The following is a 21059-nucleotide window of genomic DNA, read 5'->3' on the forward strand; positions in this document are numbered from 1 at the left end:
GACACCTTATCTGCTGCATGCTTGTTCAGGGTCTATGGGTAAAAGTATTAGGATAGGAACACACTAGGCAGAATCGCATATGCGTTTTCCATAGCACATAGTGGAAAACGCATATAAGTGTTTTTAAAAAATAAAGAAAACCCTGAGAACCCCCCATGAGAAGATGGGCTAGTCCAAAATCTGTCGGGAATGTCAGATTTCTACTACCTACTGTAAGTGACAGCAACATAGGAGAAAAGTAATTTATGGTTCATTTTAGTCTGGAAGAAACGTACTTCTTATTTGTATGTGTTTTAAACCTTAATGCTGGGTACACACGTTGCGTTCCCGCACTCTGTTCCCGTCAATTCCTGATGATTCGCTTATTTCCGACATGTCCGATTCGCGGGTCGATGGATCGTTAGGTCGATTTGCCATACTTTACATGGCATGCGACCTAAAAATCATCGAAATGCGCTCGGAAATTATCGAATCGAGCGGTGCATTCGATGCGGGAGCGCAACGTGTGTACCCAGCATTAGATTTTCGCGACAGTTCCTCTTTAAAATGAAATACATATGGCAGCCTCCATATCCCTCTCACTTCAGTTGTCCTTTAAATTTGACAGTTTATCACGATAGAGGTCCTATAATAGCAATATACGGTATATTCTCCCAGTGAGGGCTCAGACAGGGATTACAGCCTGGTGAAGCAGATTCTCCACATTAGCATGCGGAGGGAGAGGCCCGTGGCTGGCGAGGCTGGCTGGTCCCTGTAGTTCTCCAGGCGGAGGGGTAAGCAGTAAAGAGGATGAGGCGGCTGGGAATGTAGTCAGTGTGCAGATTGCGGAGATTAGCAGTGATCTGTGTGCCTCATAGCAGAGCGCAGCACTCCAGCGGGTAATGATGAGCGCACAGCCGCACGCTGAGCTTAGCTCGCTCTCTCCCCGCTCCAGGAAAGTAGGGCAGGATCAGTGCGTATCGCTCATTCCTTCACTCTCCTGACATAATTACACACCACAGCCAGTCCTGAGCCCCCGGCGCTGCACCATCTTCCGGAGACGCTGCTCCTCCGCGGACGGACATGCCAGGGTGGCGCATCGGCAGAGAGGTGAGTGTCTGGGGGGGGATGGGGAGGTGGGCAGAGGGTGCCCGGGGTGGTAAGGAGCCCGATGTCTAAGCATACATTCTGCAGCAGTGGAGCGTCTGAGCTGCATAACACCACCACGGTCGCGGATCTGCAGCGGCGTAACAATAGGGGGTGCAGAGGGTGTGACCGCACCGGGGCCCCTGGACCAGAGAGGCTCACTAGGGGCCCACCTTCATCCATCTTGTTAGCTTTGCATTGGTGCTATGTTGGTAATTATCTCCTCTGTGTGCACATTGCATAGTGGTAATCCTTAACAAGCTGTTTCCTTACTCCAAATACACCTCTCTGACACTGCAGATGTACATGGTTGGTTTTGGGGCTCCATACCAATTGGGTACTTGGTGTCCCATGTGAAACTTGCACTGGGGCCCCAAGCTCCTAACTAATGCCACTGCGGATCTGGTACGAGGCTGATTGTCGGAGGGGGCGATCGACAAAGCGGATGGTGGTTATTAAACTGCAATGTGACTACACAGGTTATTTATTTATTGTTAACTGAGGGAAGCAAAGAGCCAATATTCCCGAAACACAGCCCAAATAATAGGCTACACTGCTGCTGTACAGACAGAAGGGAGACCTGTAGTGAGAGGACTATGCAGGCTGACATCATGCTGACCTTTTAACTGTAATACAGTCATACCAGGAACAAGCATGCAGCCAGTGGAATCACACCTGGAGAAAGTATGCAGCCAGTGAGGTCACACCTGGAACAAGCATGCAGCCTGTGGAGTCACACCTGGGAGAAGCATGCAGCCAGTGGAGTCAAACCTGGAGCAAATATGCAGCCAATGAAATCACACCTGGAACCAACATGCAACTAGTGGAGAAACGTCTGGAACAAGCATGCATCCAGTGGAGTCACACGTGGAACAAGCATGCAGCCAACGGTGTCACACCTGGAACCAGCATGCAACCAGAAAAGACACACCTGGAACAAGCATGCAGTCAGTGGAGCCACACCAGGAACAAGCATGCAGCCAGTGAGGTCACACCTGTAACAAGCATGCAGCCAGCGGAGTCACACCTGGAACAAGCATGCAGCCAGCAGAGTCACACCTGGAACCAGCATGCAGCCAGCAGAGTCACACCTGGAACTAGCATGCAGCCAGTGGAGTCACACCTGGGAGAAGCATGCAGGCATTGGAGTCAAACCTGGAGCAAGTATGGAGCCAGTTAAGTCAGACCTGGAACCAACATGCAACTAGTGGAGAAACGCCTGGAACAAGCATGCAGCCAGTGGAGTCACACCTGGAGCAAGCATGCAGCCAGCAGAGTCACACCTGGAACTAGCATGCATCCAGTGGAGTCACACCTGGAACAAGCATGCAGCCAGCGGTGTCACACCTGGAACCAGCATGCAACCAGCAAAGACTCACTTGGAACAAGCATGCAGTCAGTGGAGTCACACCTGGAACAAGCATGCAGCCAGTGAAGGTACACCTGTAACAAGCATGCAGCCAGCCAGCAGAGTCACACCTGGAACAAGCATGCAGCCAGCAGAGTCACACCTGGGACAAGCACACAGCCAGTGGAGTCACATCTGGGAGAAGCATGCAGCCAGCTGAGTCACCCAGAACAAGCATGCAGCCAGTGGAGTCACGCCTGGAACAAGCATACAGCCAGTGCAGTCTCATCTGGAAAAAGCACGCAGCCAGTGGAGTCACATCTGCAACAAGCATGCAGCCAGTGGAGTCACACCTGGAACAAGCATGCAGCCAGTGGAGTCACATCTGCAACAAGCATGCAGCCAGTGGAGTCACACCTGGAACAAGCATGCAGCCAGTGGAGTCACACCTGGAACAAGCATGCAGCCAGCGGCGTCACACCTGGAACCAACATGCAGCCAGTGGAGTCACATCTGTACCAAGCGTACAGCCAGCGGAGACACACTAGGAACAAGCATGCAGCCAGCGAACTCTCTCCTTTGCATGTTTACCCACCTATACTCTTGGCAGCTCCCATTGCATAAAATATGATGTTAGAAAGGCAGCCCTGTGCAATGCAATAAACCTTGTTTGCTCAAAGTGATCACTGGCACACAAGATAGACTATATAGAGAATGCTACAAGTATAATGATGTGTGATGCAGATATAGTGTACTACGGATAATAAATAGAACTTTAGTAGAAAAAAAAGTCTCATACTTTTATTTATTGTCTTAGGCCCAGGGCACACCAAAACCCGCTAGCAGATCCGCAAAATGCTAGCAGATTTTGATCCGTTTTTTTAATTTTTATGAGGCGTTTTGCGGATTGCTGCTGCGGATTTCAGTGTACCATATTTCATATATTGTTACAGTAAAGCTGTTACTGAACAGCTTCTGTAACAAAAACGCCTGGAAAACCACTCTGAACTGCCGTTTTTCAGAGCGTTTTGCGTTTTTCCTATACTTTACATTGGAGGCAGAAACGCCTCCGCAATCCACCACAGCCTCCCGCTGTGGTGTGAACCACCCCATTGAGATATATTAACCAGGCGTATCCGCAGCCGCAAGCGGCTGTAAAAACGCCAAAAAACCCGCTCGGTGTGCACCAGCCCATATAGCTCTTTTTTTTTTTTTTTTTTTTTTTTTTATAACATTGCATCACTCTGTCATAATTGCAGTTTTAAAGAGGAACTCCAGTGAAAATAATGTAGTAAATAATGTAGTAAAAAAAGTGCTTCATTTTTACAATAATTGTGTATAAATGATTTAGTCAATGTTTGCTCATTGTAAAATCTTTCCTCTCCCCGATTTACATTCTGACATTTATTACATGGTGACATTTTTACTGTGGGAAGGTTATGTAGCTGCTCCTAGCTGTTTTGGCTGTTACAGACAGCTGTAAACAGCTAATTCCTGTCTGTGAACATTGTTACATTGTGGCAGTTTGCCCAGAGTACCGCGGTACTCAGAGCTTCTTGTGGGAGGGGTTTCAGCACAAAATCAGTCATACAGCGCCCCCTGATGGTCTGTTTGTGAAAAGCATTATATTTCTCATGTAAAAGGGGGTATCAGCTACTGATTGGGATAAAGTTCAATTCTAGGTTGGAGTTTCTCTTTAAGATCATCCTCTGTCTTTTAAAGAGAACCTAAGATGACCAAAGGTAAAAGTTTTATACATACCTGGGGCTTCCTCCAGCCCTCTCCATGGTGATCGTTCCCTCGCTGCCGTCCTCCGCCTCCTGGATTCCTTGGTAGATGCCCCATTAGATTTGTCTGTTGTGGAGTATTGCACATGCGCAGCTCGGCTGCACGCGCCCCCTCTGCTCTCCCGTCGCAGAGAAAGTTTTACACCTGCGCAGTACTTCTGTGCAGGAGCAAAACACTCCCAGCCGCGGGAGTGTGACGGGGGAGCGAGCACAGGCAGTGCCTGACCCCGACTGGCAAATCTAACGGAGCATCTACCGAAGAATCTAGGACACGGAGGACGGCAGCGAGGGAACGATCGGCGTGGAGGGGGCTGGAGGAAACCCCAGGTATGTATAACACTTTAAAATCATTTCATCTCAGGTGCACTTTAACCACTTAATGACAAGCAGACTTATAAAAACGTCCTGCTAGAGCCTCTTTACGGCTCCAGGACATTTTTATAAGTCAAACAGTGCTGCTGCCACTCTGCACGTTCACGTGCGTGCTCCCGCGCGTGCATGTGCGTTCCCGTATGCGTGCGTGTGAGATAAGTGAGAAAAAAAAAACTACCATAGAAAAAATACACCTTTACTTCCAAATAATATATTGTCACCATACTTTGTACTAGGGACATAATTATAATGTTGTGATAACCAGAACAAATAAGCAGATAAAATGTGTGGGTTTTATGCACAGTAGCAGTGTTTATATTAAAACTACAGGGGATGAGATTGGAGAAATAGTGTATTTTTTTCTTTTTTTTTTGTCTTTGTTTCCCTTTAATATGCATAGAAAATAAAGTAATTACTGAAAACGAATATCAACCCCAAAAAGCCCAATTGCTGGTGAAAAAAACAAGATATAGATCATGTCATTGTCATTAGTAGTGATGAAGCTATTGGCAAATGAAAGGGATGAGCATTGAAAGGTGGAAATCGCTCTTGTCCGTTAGGGGAAAAACCGCTTCCGGGTGAGGTGTTTAAGCTATAAAAGAAAGCAGAAATAATGACCCTTTGAACTTCCCTGCAGCTTTATCTCAAGCTGCCTCTCACTGTGTCTTGGCTGTTCAAGTGCTTCCGAAAACAGAACTGTTTTCCACCCAAGTTGGGTGGAAAAGCTCAGAGATGCTCTTTTGCATTAATAAAAACTAAAGTTTCTTAACTCTTCCTGTACTGGAAAACAGTATGAGGCCTGGTGCACACCAAAAACCGCTAGCAGATCCGCAAAATGCTAGCAGATTTTGAAACGCTTTTTCTTTTTTTTCTGTAGCTTTTCAGCTAGCGTTTTGTGGTTTTGTGTAGCGGTTTTGGTGTAGTAGATTTCATGTATTGTTACAGTAAAGCTGTTACTGAACAGCTACTGTAACAAAAACCGCCTGGCAAACCGCTCTGAAGTGCCGTTTTTCAGAGCGGTTTGCGTTTTTCCTATACTTAACAATGAGACAGAAACGCCTCCGCAATCCAAAATCTGCAGCAGCCCGGGAGTATGCGTTTCTGCAAAACGCCTCTCGCTCTGGTGTGCACCAGCCCATTGAAATACATTACCCTAGCGGATCCGCACCCGCAAGCGGATCGCAAACCGCAGCCGAAATGCTCTGGTGTGCACTAGGCCTTAGAGTCTTTTCTTTGCTACTAATGTTCTATTTCTATTCTGTACTACACATACAATTTATTATCTCATACGTTTATTTTTCGGCTTAAGTTTGCTTAAAATTTTAAAATCTTAAAATGTAAAACACATACAAATAAGAAGTACTCTACGTTTCTCAGAGTAAAATGAGCCATACATTACTTTTCTCCTATGTTGCTGTCACTTACAGGAAGTAGTAGAAATCTGACGTTACCGACAGGTTTTGGGCTAGTCCACCTCTCCATAGGGGATTCTCAGCATGGCTTTTATTCTATTTAAAGACACCCCCTGAAAAAGATTTATACAAAGATGCTGGAAGGCCTCCCTGCTCGCCATGCACTTTTTTGACAATTGGACGGAGCAACTAACATTCATTAAGTGCATTTTAAAAATAAAGAACCCCCCATGAGGAGATGGGCTAGTCCAAAACCTGTCGGTTCTGTCAGATTTCTACTACTTTCTGTAAGTGACGGCAACATAGGAGAAAAGTAATTTATGGCTCATTTTACTCTGGAAGAAACGTACTTCTTAATTGTATATGTTTGAATATATTTTAAATTTTAAGATTTCGCAACAGAGGTCCTTTAAGTAGTAACTATTTTCTGAGCTTGGGATGATGGGGAAGGCTCAGAACATCTGTCCTCTTGTACCTTCTGTCTGTGTCACACTTTCTGTCTTCTGTGACACCCTTGAGAGAGTAACAACTGGGTCACAGACAGAAATATAAATCAGACACAAGTTATGTGCCCTCTTTCTAGGGCAGGGATGTCAGTCCTACGAGGGCCGAGGTCCTCACACATTTTTGATACAACTCAAATTAATTTGATGGGTCTGAATCAGGCAAGGTGTGGTCCATCAGGTAGAACACATTCCTCTCTTTCTCAGTCCATCCTAAACACTGGCATGGATCTGGCCCCCCAGGCCTGGAGTTCCACACCTGTGATCTAGGGAGAAGAGCGATATAAAGTAAACAGAGGTGCCAGCAGGATAAAAATCACTACAATTCTTAAAATTGCTTAGGAGGCAGCGGTGGACTTACCTCCCGTAAGCAGACACCAGGACTGTCAATTTGTAATAAACATCAATTTATTAGCATACTCCAAAACAAGGTTGCAATGCTTTTCGCAGGTTTAACCCGGCTTCTTCAGGTATATAACAGGAGCAGTATATGGCTGGAGGTCAGAGGCAAAATTAACAATATCAGACCTATGCATTTATGGACAATTCTATACTGATATTAACCTATACATACATACTGTATATACCTGTGAATTGGTATTGGTGTTTTAAATATATGCAAGTTTGTAGCCATGGTGTGAATTAAATAAATTGCTCATGATCAATATAATATACTGTAATATACTAGGGGTGGGAATGACATTTACTCTTATAGGATAGTAAATAATATATATCGGCTAGAAATGGGGAGGCAAGCTAGGTAATAGGGTATTGAAACAAAGTGCAGAAAACCATTAGGACAAACATAGTGAGACTTGGATATTAACTTGTAGTGAAAATGAAAGTAGTACAGAAAGGACAATTAAAATTGGAATGGCTAAAGTTATTCATTTACCAGCAATAGGTCAGAAAAATGCACAGCGCCTCTGTTCCTATGCAGTGTGAGAGGGCGCTTTAAGTACACGTAGATGGGTTCAATTAGCCAATTGTTGCCAGGAAAGAGGGAGAGTGGGTGTTGCCGTTTTGTGTAGCGTCATATGACGCGTTGACGCGTATGGATGGCCGCGTCACCTATGCGCAGGCGCAGTGGCTTGGTTGAGGCTATGGGCGGCATGGTTTGTGAGTATAATTCTACTTACCTTACATTTTCCAACTGCCAATACATATTACACCTTTGGGCTCTCGGTGTCCCTTCTGTATTTCCCTACTCGGGAGAAGAGAGCTGTCACGATTATCTTTGTCTTTATGAGGTTTTCTACTCACTTCTGTCATCTGTGACGCCCATGACACAAATAAAATCAAAAGCAAATGAATTTCTGTACTGCATGGACCCAGACAGCAATAAAAGAGCAGCAGGGGTACTACTGACCTGTCCCCACTAAACCTTCCATAAATCTGGGACTGGAGTTTAACTTTCAGGGAGAAAAACATAAAGAAGCAGCAACTAAAAATGAGACCAGAAATCTTAATTCATTATCCAATAAGAGCACAGATAAAATCTCACTGGCTGCAGGCAGGTTTCTATAGCAACACCCAGGGCTGTGAGTCAGAGTCAGAATCAATTTGTGAGTACCTGGAGTCATAGTCTGAGTCAGAGTCAATATACTGACTCTAACTCCTGATATATTTAAACTGCAACGAAAATATGCAGTATAAAATATAATATATGAATAACATCTCCCATTTTATGCATAGTTATAATATATTATCTCCGGATGAATGTTGGTGTGTAGTTGTTTCAGCTGAGCTATTGAATAATCTGACATTTAGACTTTATTTTCATGTAGACTATAGTACACTAGCTGATGACCCGGCGTTGCCCGGGTATGTATTTTGCTGGTGTTGGCTCCACCCACTTTTTCTAACCCTACCACACAAACACTCAATGACCAAGTTTGTGAGCTTTGGGGTCTTTGGCATCAATAATTTGTATATTCCCATAAAAATTAAACAAATCACATTGGCTTTTTGTGGCTCCGCCCCTCTCCAGCATTTGAACCCCAGTCACCCAATGACCAACTGTAGCAGGTTTGAGGCATCTGCTGTTAACAGTGTAAAAATGGCAACAATTTAAATAGTCCCCTTGAAAATCAACAGGTACATTTTGATTGGCTACTATAGGCTCCACCCACTTCCCCGAACATCAACCTCAGTCACCCAGTGACTATCTGGGCAAAGTTTGAGAGCCCTGCCATTAACAGTGTAAGAATGGCTGCAGTTTATATTTTACCAGTGAAATTTGCTTTTGGCTCCACCCACTTTTTGTAATTTTGACACACAGTCACTCAATGATGAAGTTTGTAAGCTTTGGGGTCCTTTGCATCAATAATTTGTATTTTCCCAGTGAACTGAAACAAATCTGATTGGCTGTTTGTGGCTCTGCCCCCTTTTCTGAATTTGAACCCCAGTGACCAAATGACCAATTGTACCAGGTTTGAGACTTGTGCCATTAAAAGTGCAAGAATGGCAGCAATTGTAATATTCCCCTTGAAAATCAACACGTGAATTTTGATTGTTTTTTAGGCTCCACCCACTTTTCTTAATACTAATCCAAGTCACCCAGTAGCCTACTGTGCAAAGTTTAAGAACCCTACCATTAACAGTGAAGAAGGGCTGCAGTTGCAGTTTACATTTTCCCAGGGAAATTGTTTTTGACTCTACCCACTTTTTGTAACCTTGACACAGTCACTGTAATGATCAGTGGCGTATCTGATGATCAGAACATGCTCTATCAGAGCAGTAGTCAGTACTTTATTCAGAGTGTGATCACATGTGTATTAGTGCACAGTAATACTAGGAGTATTCCTTTAGTGATAGCCCTTAGATGACTGAAACTATCACTAACCAGAGAGTGGTTGTACGAGCAAAGTCGGTAACAGGTCGGTCAGCAGCGGTACATAATCGTCAGACAAAATCGTAGTAAGAAAACAGCCCGAGGTCGGTAACAGATCAGATGGGCGAAAGTGCAGTATCAGCAGACAAGATCAGAGTGGAGGTCGGGCTGAGGTCGGCAGCAGATCAGATTGGCAAGGTATAGAATCGAGAGGCAGAGAGGGTAATAAAAGGTTCAGGCAAAGAGTCATACACAGAAAATCAATATACAATGGTATGTTTTTTCCTAAGCTAAGTGTGAATCTCCGGGGTCCTGCCGGATCAAACACACACGGATCTGACTAAGGTCTGAGAGGTTTCACTGCACAGTTTCAGCAACAACAGACAACGGGCTACTGAAAGCCCTGAGTTTAAGTACAGGCTATTCCTAAAGACCCGCCCAGAGCGAGCCGACCAATCAGCTCTGCGGAGGTGGCGGCCGAGGTCAGCTGACCGGCGTGTCAGCTGACTCGCCTCCTTAATGCATAAAGCTCACGCCGCCTATCGCACGTGCGTGACAATCTATGCCTGTGCAATGAGGAGATGCCCGGCCTGCGGAGCGGAGCCTGCGGGGATGCCGCTGCTGGCAAGGTGACGTCAGACGCGGAATCCGTGATGCCGCTTCCCACAGCAGAGGTAACTATATTGCTAACAGTCACTCAATGACCAGATTTTGATCTTTTGGGTTCCTGGCATCACAATTGTGTGAACAGAAGCAGTTTATCCAGAAAAGAAATCTGATTGGCTGTTTGTTGCTCTGCCCCTTTAGTGAATTTGAACCCCAGTCACTTAATGACCGACTACAGCAAACTTGAGGCCACTGCTATTAACAGTGTAAGAATGGCAGCAGTTTCCACATTCCTCTTGAAAATCAATAGGTAAATTTTGATTGGCCGTTGTAGGTTCCACCCACTCTGAATATTAATCCCAGTCACCCAGTGACCTACTGTGTCAAGTTTGAGAACCCTGCTACTAACAGTGTAAGAATGGCTGCAGTTAATATTTTCCCATGTAAAAAGTTAGTTTTTTTTGGCTCCGCCCACTATTTCTAACCTTGACATACAGTCACTTAATGACCAAGTTTATTAGCTTTGGTGTCCTTGGCATCAGTACATTGCATTTTCCCATTGAAATTAAACAAATCTAATTGGCTTTTTGTGGCCTGTCCCTTTTTCGGAATTAAAATCCCAGTCTCCCAGTGACCGACTGTACCAGATTGAGGCCTCTGCCATTAAGAGTGTAAGAAGAGCAGCAATGTAAATATTCCCCTTGAAAATCAATAGGTGAATTTTGATTTGCTGTTGTAGGCTCCACCCACTTTCCTGAATATTAATCAGTGACCAACTGTGTCAAGTTTGAGAACCCTGCCAATAACAGAATGGCTGAAATCAATCTCACAAATCTGATTGGCTGTTTGTGGCTCCACCCCCTTTAGTGAATTTGGACCACAGTCACCCAATGACTGACTGTATCAGGTTTGAGGCCTCTGCCATTAACAGTGTAAGAATGGTAGCAATAAAAATATTTCCCTTAAAAATGAATAGGTGAATTTTGATTGGCTGTTGTAGGCTCCACCCACATTTCTGAATATGTATCCGTCACCAAGTGGCCAACTATGTCAAGTTTGGGAACCCTGCCATTAACAGTCACACCTACCATAAAAAAAAAAAAAAAAATTTCAATTAATAATATTCCCTAATAATTTTTTAATACATATGTCTCCCCCATATATGATGATGAGGAGGAGGAGGGTGTCCGTGGGTGGGTGGGTGAAGGTGTCCGTGGGTGGGTGGATGGGTGGGTGAGGAGGAGGGTGCCAATGCAAGAAAAAAATGATTGAGGCGCCAGCCGCGGGTAAATGGGATGCAGGACGCGTGCATCCCATTACTACCTCCCTCCCTCCCTCCCTTAGAATCTAACCCCCCCTGTGTCTCCCCCCTGTTTGCAGAGTGCGCAGCTAAGCGGAGCAGGCTGTCAGCTTACCGGTATCCATGGACGCATACCGATGTCCGGCTTCAATCTGCTTCCTGTGACGTCACAGGAAGCAGGAAGCCAGATGGTGGTACGCGACCATGGATATCGGTAAGCTGACAGCCCGCTCTGCTTAGCTGCACACTCTGCTAACAGGGGGGAGACACAGGGGGGGGTTAGATTCCAAGGGAGGGAGGGAGGGAGGTAGTAATGGGATGCACGCGTCCTGCATCCCATTTACCCGCGGCTGGCGCCTCGATCATTTTTTTCCCACCCTCACTGCCCACTGCTGCCCGGGACTTGGGGGGCTCATACCGTGATAGCGGGAGAGCCCCCCAAAATCGTGACAGTCCCGACGAAAACGGGACGGTTGGGCCCTATGGTCTAAGAATGGTTGCAAGTTATCGCAAACGCTTGATTGCAATTATTGCTGCTAAGGGTGGCCCAACCAGTTATTAGGTTCAGGGGGCAATTTCTTTTTCACACAGGGCCATGTAGATTTGGAGTTTTTTTTCTCACTAAATAATAAAAACTATCATTTAAAACTGCATTTTGTGTTCAATTATCTTATCTTTGACTAATAGTTAACGGTTTTTGATGAGCAGAAACATTTAAGTGTGACAAACATGCAAAAGAATAAGAAATCAGGAAGGGGGCAAATAGTTTTTCACACCACTGTATATATATATATATATATATATATATATATATATATATATATATATATATATATATATATATATATATATATATATATATATATATATATATATATCCTGGTTACAGGGTAACAGTCGCTCTGTACAGTATATATATATCTATATAACCTGGTTACAGGGTGACAGTCGCTGTGTACAGTATATATATATCCATATAACCTGGCTACAGGGTGACAGTCGCTCTGTACAGTATATATATCTATATAACCTGGTTACAGGGTGACAGTCGCTCTGTACAGTATATATATATCCATATAACCTGGCTACAGGGTGACAGTCGCTCTGTACAGTATATATATCCATATAACCTGGTTACAGGGTGACAGTCGCTCTGTACAGTATTTATATCTATATAACCTGGTTACACGGTGACAGTCGCTCTGTACAGTATTTATATCTATATTACCTGGTTACAGGGTGACAGTCGCTCTGTACAGTATTTATATCTATATAACCTGGTTACAGGGTGACAGTCGCTCTGTACAGTATTTATATCTATATTACCTGGTTACAGGGTGACAGTCGCTCTGTACAGTATTTATATCTATATTACCTGGTTACAGGGTGACAGTCGCTCTGTACAGTATTTATATCTATATTACCTGGTTACAGGGTGACAGTCGCTCTGTACAGTATTTATATCTATATAACCTGGTTACAGGGCGACAATCGCTCTGTACTGTGTGTGTATATATATATATATATATATATATATATATATATATATATATATATATATATATATATATATATAAAACCTGGTTACGAGGGCATTGATTTCCCATCCTGCATAGAATGATGGCTTGGAACGATGGTTACTCTCTCATCATGAAGCAGAAAATTGTTGTTATAAATTTAATCTCAGTCTATTCATAGCGGAGTTTGTTTATTGCATCAAATATCGTAATGGAGGTAAAAATAAGATCCAACCACATTAGTTGCCTGGCGACTCATCTCATTATGCAAATCCAGCAGCATCTGGAGCAATTGGGAGCCGGCCGCCGCAGCAGATGTAGCCAAAGTCCGAGGGGCACAGGTGGAGACCACCATAAGCCATAATGTCACACCGCACAATATGGGTGTCACACTCATTACAGTCCCCTCAGCACACTGTGTGCAGCAGTTATTAGGTCCCTGTGGGTTCCACTTATTACAGTCCCCTCAGCACACTGTGTGCAGCAGTTATTAGGTCTCTCTGAGTTGCACTCATTACATTCCCCTTAGCACGCTGTGTGTGGCAGTTTTGAGGTCCATGTGTGTCCCACTCATTACAGTCCCCTCAGCTTCATGTGTGCAACGGTTATTAGTGTTCTCTGAGGTCCCTGTGTGGGTCACATCCTTTACTGTCTCTTCAGCTCCCCTGCATGTCCCAGCTATGTATGTCCTCTCAGGTCCCTGTGTGTCACACTCATTACAGTCCCCTCAGCTCCATGTGTGCAACGGTTATTAGGTCCCTGTGTGTCACACTCATTACAGTCCCCTCAGCTCCATGTGTGCGACAGTTATTCGTATTCTCTTAGGTCCACGTGTGTCACATCCTTTACTGTCCTTTAGTGTCCCAGTTATGTATGTCCTTTCAGGTCAATGTGTGTCACACTCAATACTGCCCCTCCAGTTTCCTGTGAGCTGCAGTCACTCAGTAGTGTCCCCTTGGTGCTTTGTGTGTCACATTCATTAGTGCCCCCTTAGCTTAATACCTCTCAATTTCAGTAGTGTGCATTCTGCTTCATTGCGTTACATTTGTTTTTGTCCCCTCAGTTCTCTTGTGTCACATATAATAGTGTCTGTGTGTGTCGCATTTAATAATGAGGCCCTCAGAGCCTTGTGTGGAAACATTCATTAGTGTCCCCCAGCTCCTCATGTGTCCTACATTCATTAATGTCCCCTGGTTCCTCTTGTGTCCTGCAGCCAATAGTGTCCCCCGGGTCCTTTGGTGTCACTATCCTGCCATCTTCCTCCTCGTGTCGCAGCTTTTGCATCCCCTCGGCTCTGTCTGCATAGCAGTGATTGGTGTTCTCTGAGCGTTTGTGTGGCTGATCCATTCATCAGTGTCCCATTATCTATGTGTGCCACATTTATTAGTGTCCCTCCAACACGTCTGTATTCTTTAACCCTTTAGCAGCCAGTTTATTTAGAGGTTTGCAAGAGCTCCAGGCCAATTTATTTTAGCACATTTTTTTTCTTATTTGTTACATTTCCCAGCCTCTAATTAGTACTGCTGTAATGTGTATTTATGGGCAGTTGTCACTAGGGGGCAGTGTGAGGCAATAACAGAGGATTTCTGCTTCCCGTTTCTATATTTTGATTGCATTAAAAACCAATGGGTGCGATCTGCGCATGTACATGGCATAATCATAACATCATACACATGCGCAGAGTGCTCCCTGCCGCAGTCGCATGCTTAGGGATACGCACAGCCGGGCTAGCGCCTATGCACTGAAGCCCGACTCCGGCGACCCGGAAGAGGCTGCCGTGGGGGCTTTAGGTATGTAAGGAGGGAGGTAGAGGAGAACGGGGGGAGTGGTGGCCATCAGGAAAGTTCTCCATACATGCCTGCTCCCCCATTTCTCCAAACCTTTTCAGCTCTGGTATCCTTTAAAGGAAACCAGAGACGAAAACCTGATAAAAAAAAATCCATACATACCTGGGGCTTCCTCCAGCCCCTTCCAGCCTGATCGCTTCCTCTGCGCCCTCCTCCGCCTTCTTGATCTTCGGTACGGGGTCCCGGTATCTTCAGCCAGTCGGACACACCCGCCCCACCACGCTCCCACCTCTGGGAGCTTTCTGCGCAGGCTCTCCTGGCCGCGGGAGCAAGACACGGGAGCACGCGCAGCCGCACTGTGCATGCACCGACTTTACCCAACTGGCGGAAGATACCAGGACACCGTACCGTAGACCTAGGAGGTGGAGGACAGCGCAGAGGGAGCGATCAGGCTGGAGGGGGCTGGAGGAAGTCCCAGGTATGTATGAATTTTTTTTGTCTCTGGTACACTTTAAGTGAATTGAAAAAAAAAAACAAAAACAAATACTTACCCATGAAGAGGGAAGGCGTCACTACTATACAGCCCTCCCGCTCCTCTCACGGTCCCCTCATTCCAGAGCTGTCACCCCGGGAGCAATATCCGCCAGATCGGTCGAATACCGCTCTGCGCTGCGAGGTTTTGGAAGTCTTTGGGAGTGCGAGTGCTCCTGAAGACGTGCAGTTCTGTACTGTGACTGCGCACGTGTGCTCTCTCTCTCGCTCTCATGCATGCATGGCACTGAGTCGCCTGTCTTTGGGAGCACTAGGACTCTCAAAGACTTCTGAAGCCTCCTGCGGTAAGGGATTCAAACAGGGGTGACATCACTGAAACGAGGAGACCGGGAGAGGAACGAGAAGGCTCTATAGGACCCAGAGCCTTCCCCCTCCCTAGGTAAGTGTCTGTTTGTTTGTTTTTTAATTCAGCTTACATTGGCTTTCAGCCCAGCGCACTGGCAGTTGTTTTGCCAATTCTTGGCGCCCGTGTCTAATTTTCTGGCGCAGAATTAAAGAACGGATGTGTATCAACACACAGAGGGTCATTCGCTAAACAAAAGCAAACATGTAATTGCCAGAGACTAGCAACTGCGCATTTGCTAATCAAAACACCGCTAAGCGCAGCGCATGCACGCCGCTGTACGGGAACTGAATTATAATTCTTATTATTTTATTAAAGAGGAACTGTAGTAAAAATAACATAATTTATAAAATTGCTTACTTCTTTTACAATATTTAAACGGCAACTGAAGTGAGAAGAATATGAAGGTTGCCATATTTGTTTCCTTTTAAACAATACCAGTTGCCTGGCAGCTCAACTGATCTATTGGCTGCAGCAGCATCTGAACACTACCAGGAACAAGCATGCAGCTAATCTTGTCAGATCTGACAATAATATCAGAAACCCCTGATATGCATGCTTGTTCAGGATATATGGCTAAAAGTATTAGAGGCAGAGGATCAGCAGTACAGCCAGGCAACAGGTATTGCTTAGAAGGAAATAAAAATGGCAGCCTCCATACCCCTCTCAGTCAGATACTTACCTAAGGAGAGGGAGGCTCTGGGTCCTATAGAGCCTTCCCTCTCCTCTCCCAGTGCCCTCGGTGCAGCGATGTCCCCGGGAGCAGTATTTGACTAATGAATGCTCGCTCCTCTGCCGAAGGAGGGTTTGGAAAGTCTTTTGGAGCCCGAGTGCTCCCGAAGATGGGCTGCTCCATACTGCGGACGTAGAACGCCCTCTCTCTCGCGCTTGTGGTTCCCGGCTCTCGGCTCCCGAAGGCTTCTGAACTCCCCCGCGGTGGGGGGTTCAAACACGGGAGCCGGCGCTTCACTGAGGGCATCGAGAAAGGAGCGGGAAGGCTCATTCGGACCCAGAGCCTTCCTTCTCTTTAGGTAAGGATCTGGCTTTTTTTTTTAATTTGCACGACTCCCAATGACTTTAACTACTTCGGCCTCCTGGACTTACTAGCTACGCCCAGGAGGCCATGTGCGCGTCCACGCGCTCCCGCGGCCGATTGCACGCACGCTCCCGGCCTGCGGTTTGTTAGCCAGGCAATCAGTGAATCGGGCTATGGTGCCCGATCACTGATTCCTCTCCCCCGCAGAAAAAGCGACAGCTTCTCTCTGAAGCTTCGCTTTTTCTGGCTGTTGCATCCCCTATGCGTCTCTCTAAGCGTATGTTACGCTTAGAGTGACGTCATGTAAACAAACTCATGGCCGCCATCTTGTGGCCAAAAGTAAAACTACAACTAAAAGTAAAAAAAATAAAACTCAACACACATTTACATTATAAAACTACTGTTTAGATCCCACCCTCCCAAAAATACCCAAATAAAATGTTTAATATGAAAAAAAAAACAAAAAACATTTCAATAAAAAAAAACATGTAAATATTTACCTAAGGGTCTAAACTTTTTAAATATCAATGTAAAGATGAATAATTTCTATTTTTTTATTTTTTATTTTAAACTTGTAAATAGTGATAGATGCATAACGGAAAAAGTGCACCTTTATTTCCAAATAAAATATTGTCGCCATACATTGTGATAGGGACATGATGTTAACGGTGTAATAACTGGGACATATGAGCAAATACAATACATGAGTTTTAATTATGGAGGCATGTATTATTTTAAAACTATAATGGCTGAAAACTGAGAAATAATTAATTTTTTCAATTTTTTTCTTATTCTTCCTGTTAAAATGCATTTACAGTAAAGTGGCTCTTAGCAAAATGTACCACCCAAAGAAAGCTTAATTGGTGGCGGAAAAAACAAGATATAGATCAGTTCATTGTGATAAGTAGTGATAAAGTTATAGGCTAATGAATGGGAGGTGAACATTGCTCGGATGCATAAAGTGAAAACGACTGAAGGCTGAAGTGGTTAAAGAGGAACTATCAAACAAACTGTCCTTCTGTAAACCCCACATACATAGAGCTTTTAGCCAGCAACACTAGAAAGCTTTTCAGAGGTCTCTGATGACAGCCTGTGTGAAAAAAAAATGCAGTGTATATAAGCTTTTGTAACAGTTTGTGTTGGCGTCAGGGCTAGAGTTGAACCATGTACTGTAGATAGGTTCCACTTCTCTGTGACAATTCACAGAGGAATGATTTACTGTTAGTTTTTGCTCTGCTTAAACACACACTGCTTTTTCACAGATCATATGAGATCAGCTGAGGGATTTCAGAGTCTCTTAAACACATGTAGCAATTTTGGTGTCAATAGCATGTATTTGGGCTTTGCTATTCACTGCTAAAATCGGCAAGGAATGACGCGAAATTTTGTGAAATTTTATGCGATATTACGAATGACTACACGAAATCAAATTTGCAAATCGTAATTATGTATAAGCGTAATTGCGAAAATGTATGTGAAATTTAGAGAAATCGTAATTTGTTGATTATGACCATCGCTAGTCTGAAGTGCTCAAAAGTGCACCAGATCTCTTAAGGTAGCCATACACTGGTCGATGTGCCATTAGATCGACCAGCTGACAGATCCCTATCTGATCGAATCTGATCAGAGAGGGATCGTATGGCTGCCTTTACTGCAAACAGATTGTGAACCGATTTCAGCCTGAAACCGATTCACCATCTGCTGAGCTGCTCCTGCCGCCTGTCCCCCCCGTATACATTACCTGATGCTGGCTCCCGGGCATCTTCTCCGCATTGCACGGCTCTGTTCCGGATCGATTACGGCGCTTCCTGTGTTACTCCGTGACCAGGAAGTTCAAATAGAGCGCCCTCTATTAGAACTTCCTGGTCACTGCAGTGACACAGGAAGCGCCGGGATGGATGGATGGAGCCGGAACAGAGCCGTGCAGCGTGGAGAAGACGCCCGGGAGCCAGCCTCAGGTAATGTATACCTGATCGGATCGGCCGCCGCTAGCGACGCGCACTTTACCCGCGGGCGATCGAGGGTAATTTCCCGCACGGCGCGATCGACGGACTGATCCGATTCCGGGAGGGAATCGGATCGGCGGCTGCGTTTACCGCGAACGATTGGCAGCAGATTCGATCCCAGGATCGAATCTGCTGTCGAAACGGCCGGGAATCGAGCCAGTGTATGGCTACCTTTAGGATCCTAGCAAAACCCCTGCAGGTAAGAAACTATGAATGTTTCAGTAAAATCAATCGGGTGAAAGACACATCAGGCTGGACATTTCTGATGAGTCCCCTGTGATTAAACTTTACAACCTGAAAGAATTCTTCATGTTATTCTGCAAACAAACGACTTTGCAACTACTGCAAAGTATATCTCTTACTATCAGATCCCTGTCAGAGGTTCCGGCGTGTGGCCGGGTTCAGCTGACCACCAATCTCATCTCATTGGCTATCCCCGGTCGCGATCAGATGGTTGGCTTCGGCGATCGCCGGCGGTCCGGTGAATAGAGGTGGACTGTTATGAAAACATTGGGCTCTGCAGATTCCAGCACTTCATTAAGGGGCATTTGTGACAATCATGTTTTACAGGATCCGAATAATCCTCTGCTGATCCTCGACAATATTGTAACGGGTAACAATCACCAGAGACCATTACGTTATGTAATCGTACTATAGACATTGCTCTGAGGACTGCAGTACCCCCGCCGCCCCCCCCCCCCTCCCCCACACGCATATTTTACTATTCCTGTACATTAGCTTACATTAGCATTAGCTTAAAGGGGAACTGAAGAGAGAAGTATATGGAGGCTGCCATGTTTATTTCCTTTTAAGCAATACCAGTTGCCTGGCTGCCCTGCTGGTCCTCTGCCTCTAATACTATTAGCCATAGCCCCTGAACAAGCATGCAGCAGATCAGGTGTTTCAGACTTTAAAGTCAGATCTGACAAGACTAGCTGCATGCTTGTTTCTGGTGTTATTCAGGTACTACTGCGGAGAAATAGACCAGCAGGGCTGCCAGGCAACTGGTATTGATTAAAAGGAAATAAATATGGCAGACTCCGTATACCTCTTACTTCAGTTCCCCTTTAAGAATTACTATGAATTGGAGCCCTAGGCAAGATAGCAGTTTTTGCCCACCTCAGAGGTTGGGTGGTCACCTGGCTTTTTTAGTAAGATTTGGTGGCGGCTGTCGTCCAACAGGCCCCTAGACTCTCTCCAGGCCCTGGGCAACTGCCTAGGTTTGTCTTGTGGATGATCCGGCTCTGGTTAGCTGGTATAGTCAAAGCAAACCTGTCTAACTTATCAGATAGGGAATTGTATGTGTAGCACTAATGTTAAATAAAACAGAAAGCAGAGCCTCATATGCACTATGAAGCCGGCCTGACAATGTCAGAAACACCTGAGAATCAGCAGGACAACCAGGCAACTGGCATTGCTTCAACTCCTTGGCGGTTATCACCAGGGCTGTGGAGTCGGGCAATTTTGGGTGCCTGGGAGGAGCTGTCGCCGGCCTGTCGCCCACACGCTCACTTGTGCTGGCGACAGGCAACTTTTGCTGCCCGTGAGTATGGGCCATTACATGTACCCACACTTACATTGCCTAGGGCCTGATAGATGTTCTTTGTTCCGGTTTGTACCTTTTACAAGTACTCTTACCAAGGACTAGTTTTAGTCTAAAGGGAATAAATATAGTAGTCTACATATCCTTCTCACTTCAGTTGTCTTGTAAAATTCCTAAGCGTTGGCAGTTAAGAGACGAATTTCGTGTTACATACTTTTAATCAACAAAATTGTAATATGCAAATTAGAGGAGTCGGAGTCGTGGAGTCGGCGTCGGAGTCGGTGGAATCCTAAACTGAGGAGTCGGAGTCGGTGGATTTTTGGACCGACTCCACAGCCCTGGTTATCACGAGTCAGTGTCGGGGTGGAAAACACAAGCCAGGAGCGGTAACCATGAGCGTGACTCATGGTAGCCGCCGACAGAGCACAGCGCACAGCGGGCATTTTCACTCACCTCCCGGGGGATCCAGACACCAGCAGCCATTCTCCTTCCTGTCCTCTGAGTCTCGGAATCCCTCGAGTGAGATCCCCATTTGTCATCATGACGGACGGCGATCTCACTACTGGGTTACAGAGCCACCCGGAGCAGGGAGGGAGAACTGCAGCGCTGGATCCCAGGGAGGTGTGTGAGTGCTGGGGCTGCTGCAGATCTCTCTTTGGTGTGATGTGATTTTTTTTTTCCAGGTTTTAGGCCTTGTTCACATTATAAATCGCCATCGGTATCGCAAGTGCTGAGCGATTTATTGATCGATTTTCAAAGTGCTTTTCAAAGCGCTTTCAGAGCAATTTTTGCTTTTGTGTAGCGTTTTTTTTTTACTTTCTGACGTCACTCAGGAAGTGAACTCTTTGCCCTGGAAATTAATAAATACAATGGGTTTGATTCACTAACCGGCACTAAGTAATAGCGCCAGAGTGAACAGCCACTTAGTGCCCCATAAGTAGCTTTGTGGGCCCTAATAGTCCCGCAAAGCTACATCGCGCACAGCCTAG

General features: G+C 45.4%; 1 protein-coding gene across 7 annotated transcripts in view; it reads left to right on the forward strand.

The window, feature by feature from the left end:
• Positions 1-21059, forward strand: part of RAP1GAP (RAP1 GTPase activating protein) — a 339663-nt gene that overhangs the window by 71672 nt on the left and 246932 nt on the right. The window contains exon 1 of one of the 7 annotated variants that reach the window (XM_068241699.1): positions 854-1089. The exons of 5 other annotated variants lie outside the window; for them this stretch is intronic. In XM_068241699.1, the coding sequence (XP_068097800.1) occupies positions 1063-1089 (27 nt within the window). In that variant the 5' untranslated portion in view covers positions 854-1062. Of the gene's footprint in view, positions 1-853; positions 1090-21059 lie in introns of those variants that run through there. One more of the 7 variants, XM_068241704.1, reaches the window with a different exon arrangement.

Source organism: Hyperolius riggenbachi, chromosome 6, assembly GCF_040937935.1.
Source record: "Hyperolius riggenbachi isolate aHypRig1 chromosome 6, aHypRig1.pri, whole genome shotgun sequence".
Classification (NCBI taxonomy): domain Eukaryota; kingdom Metazoa; phylum Chordata; class Amphibia; order Anura; family Hyperoliidae; genus Hyperolius; species Hyperolius riggenbachi.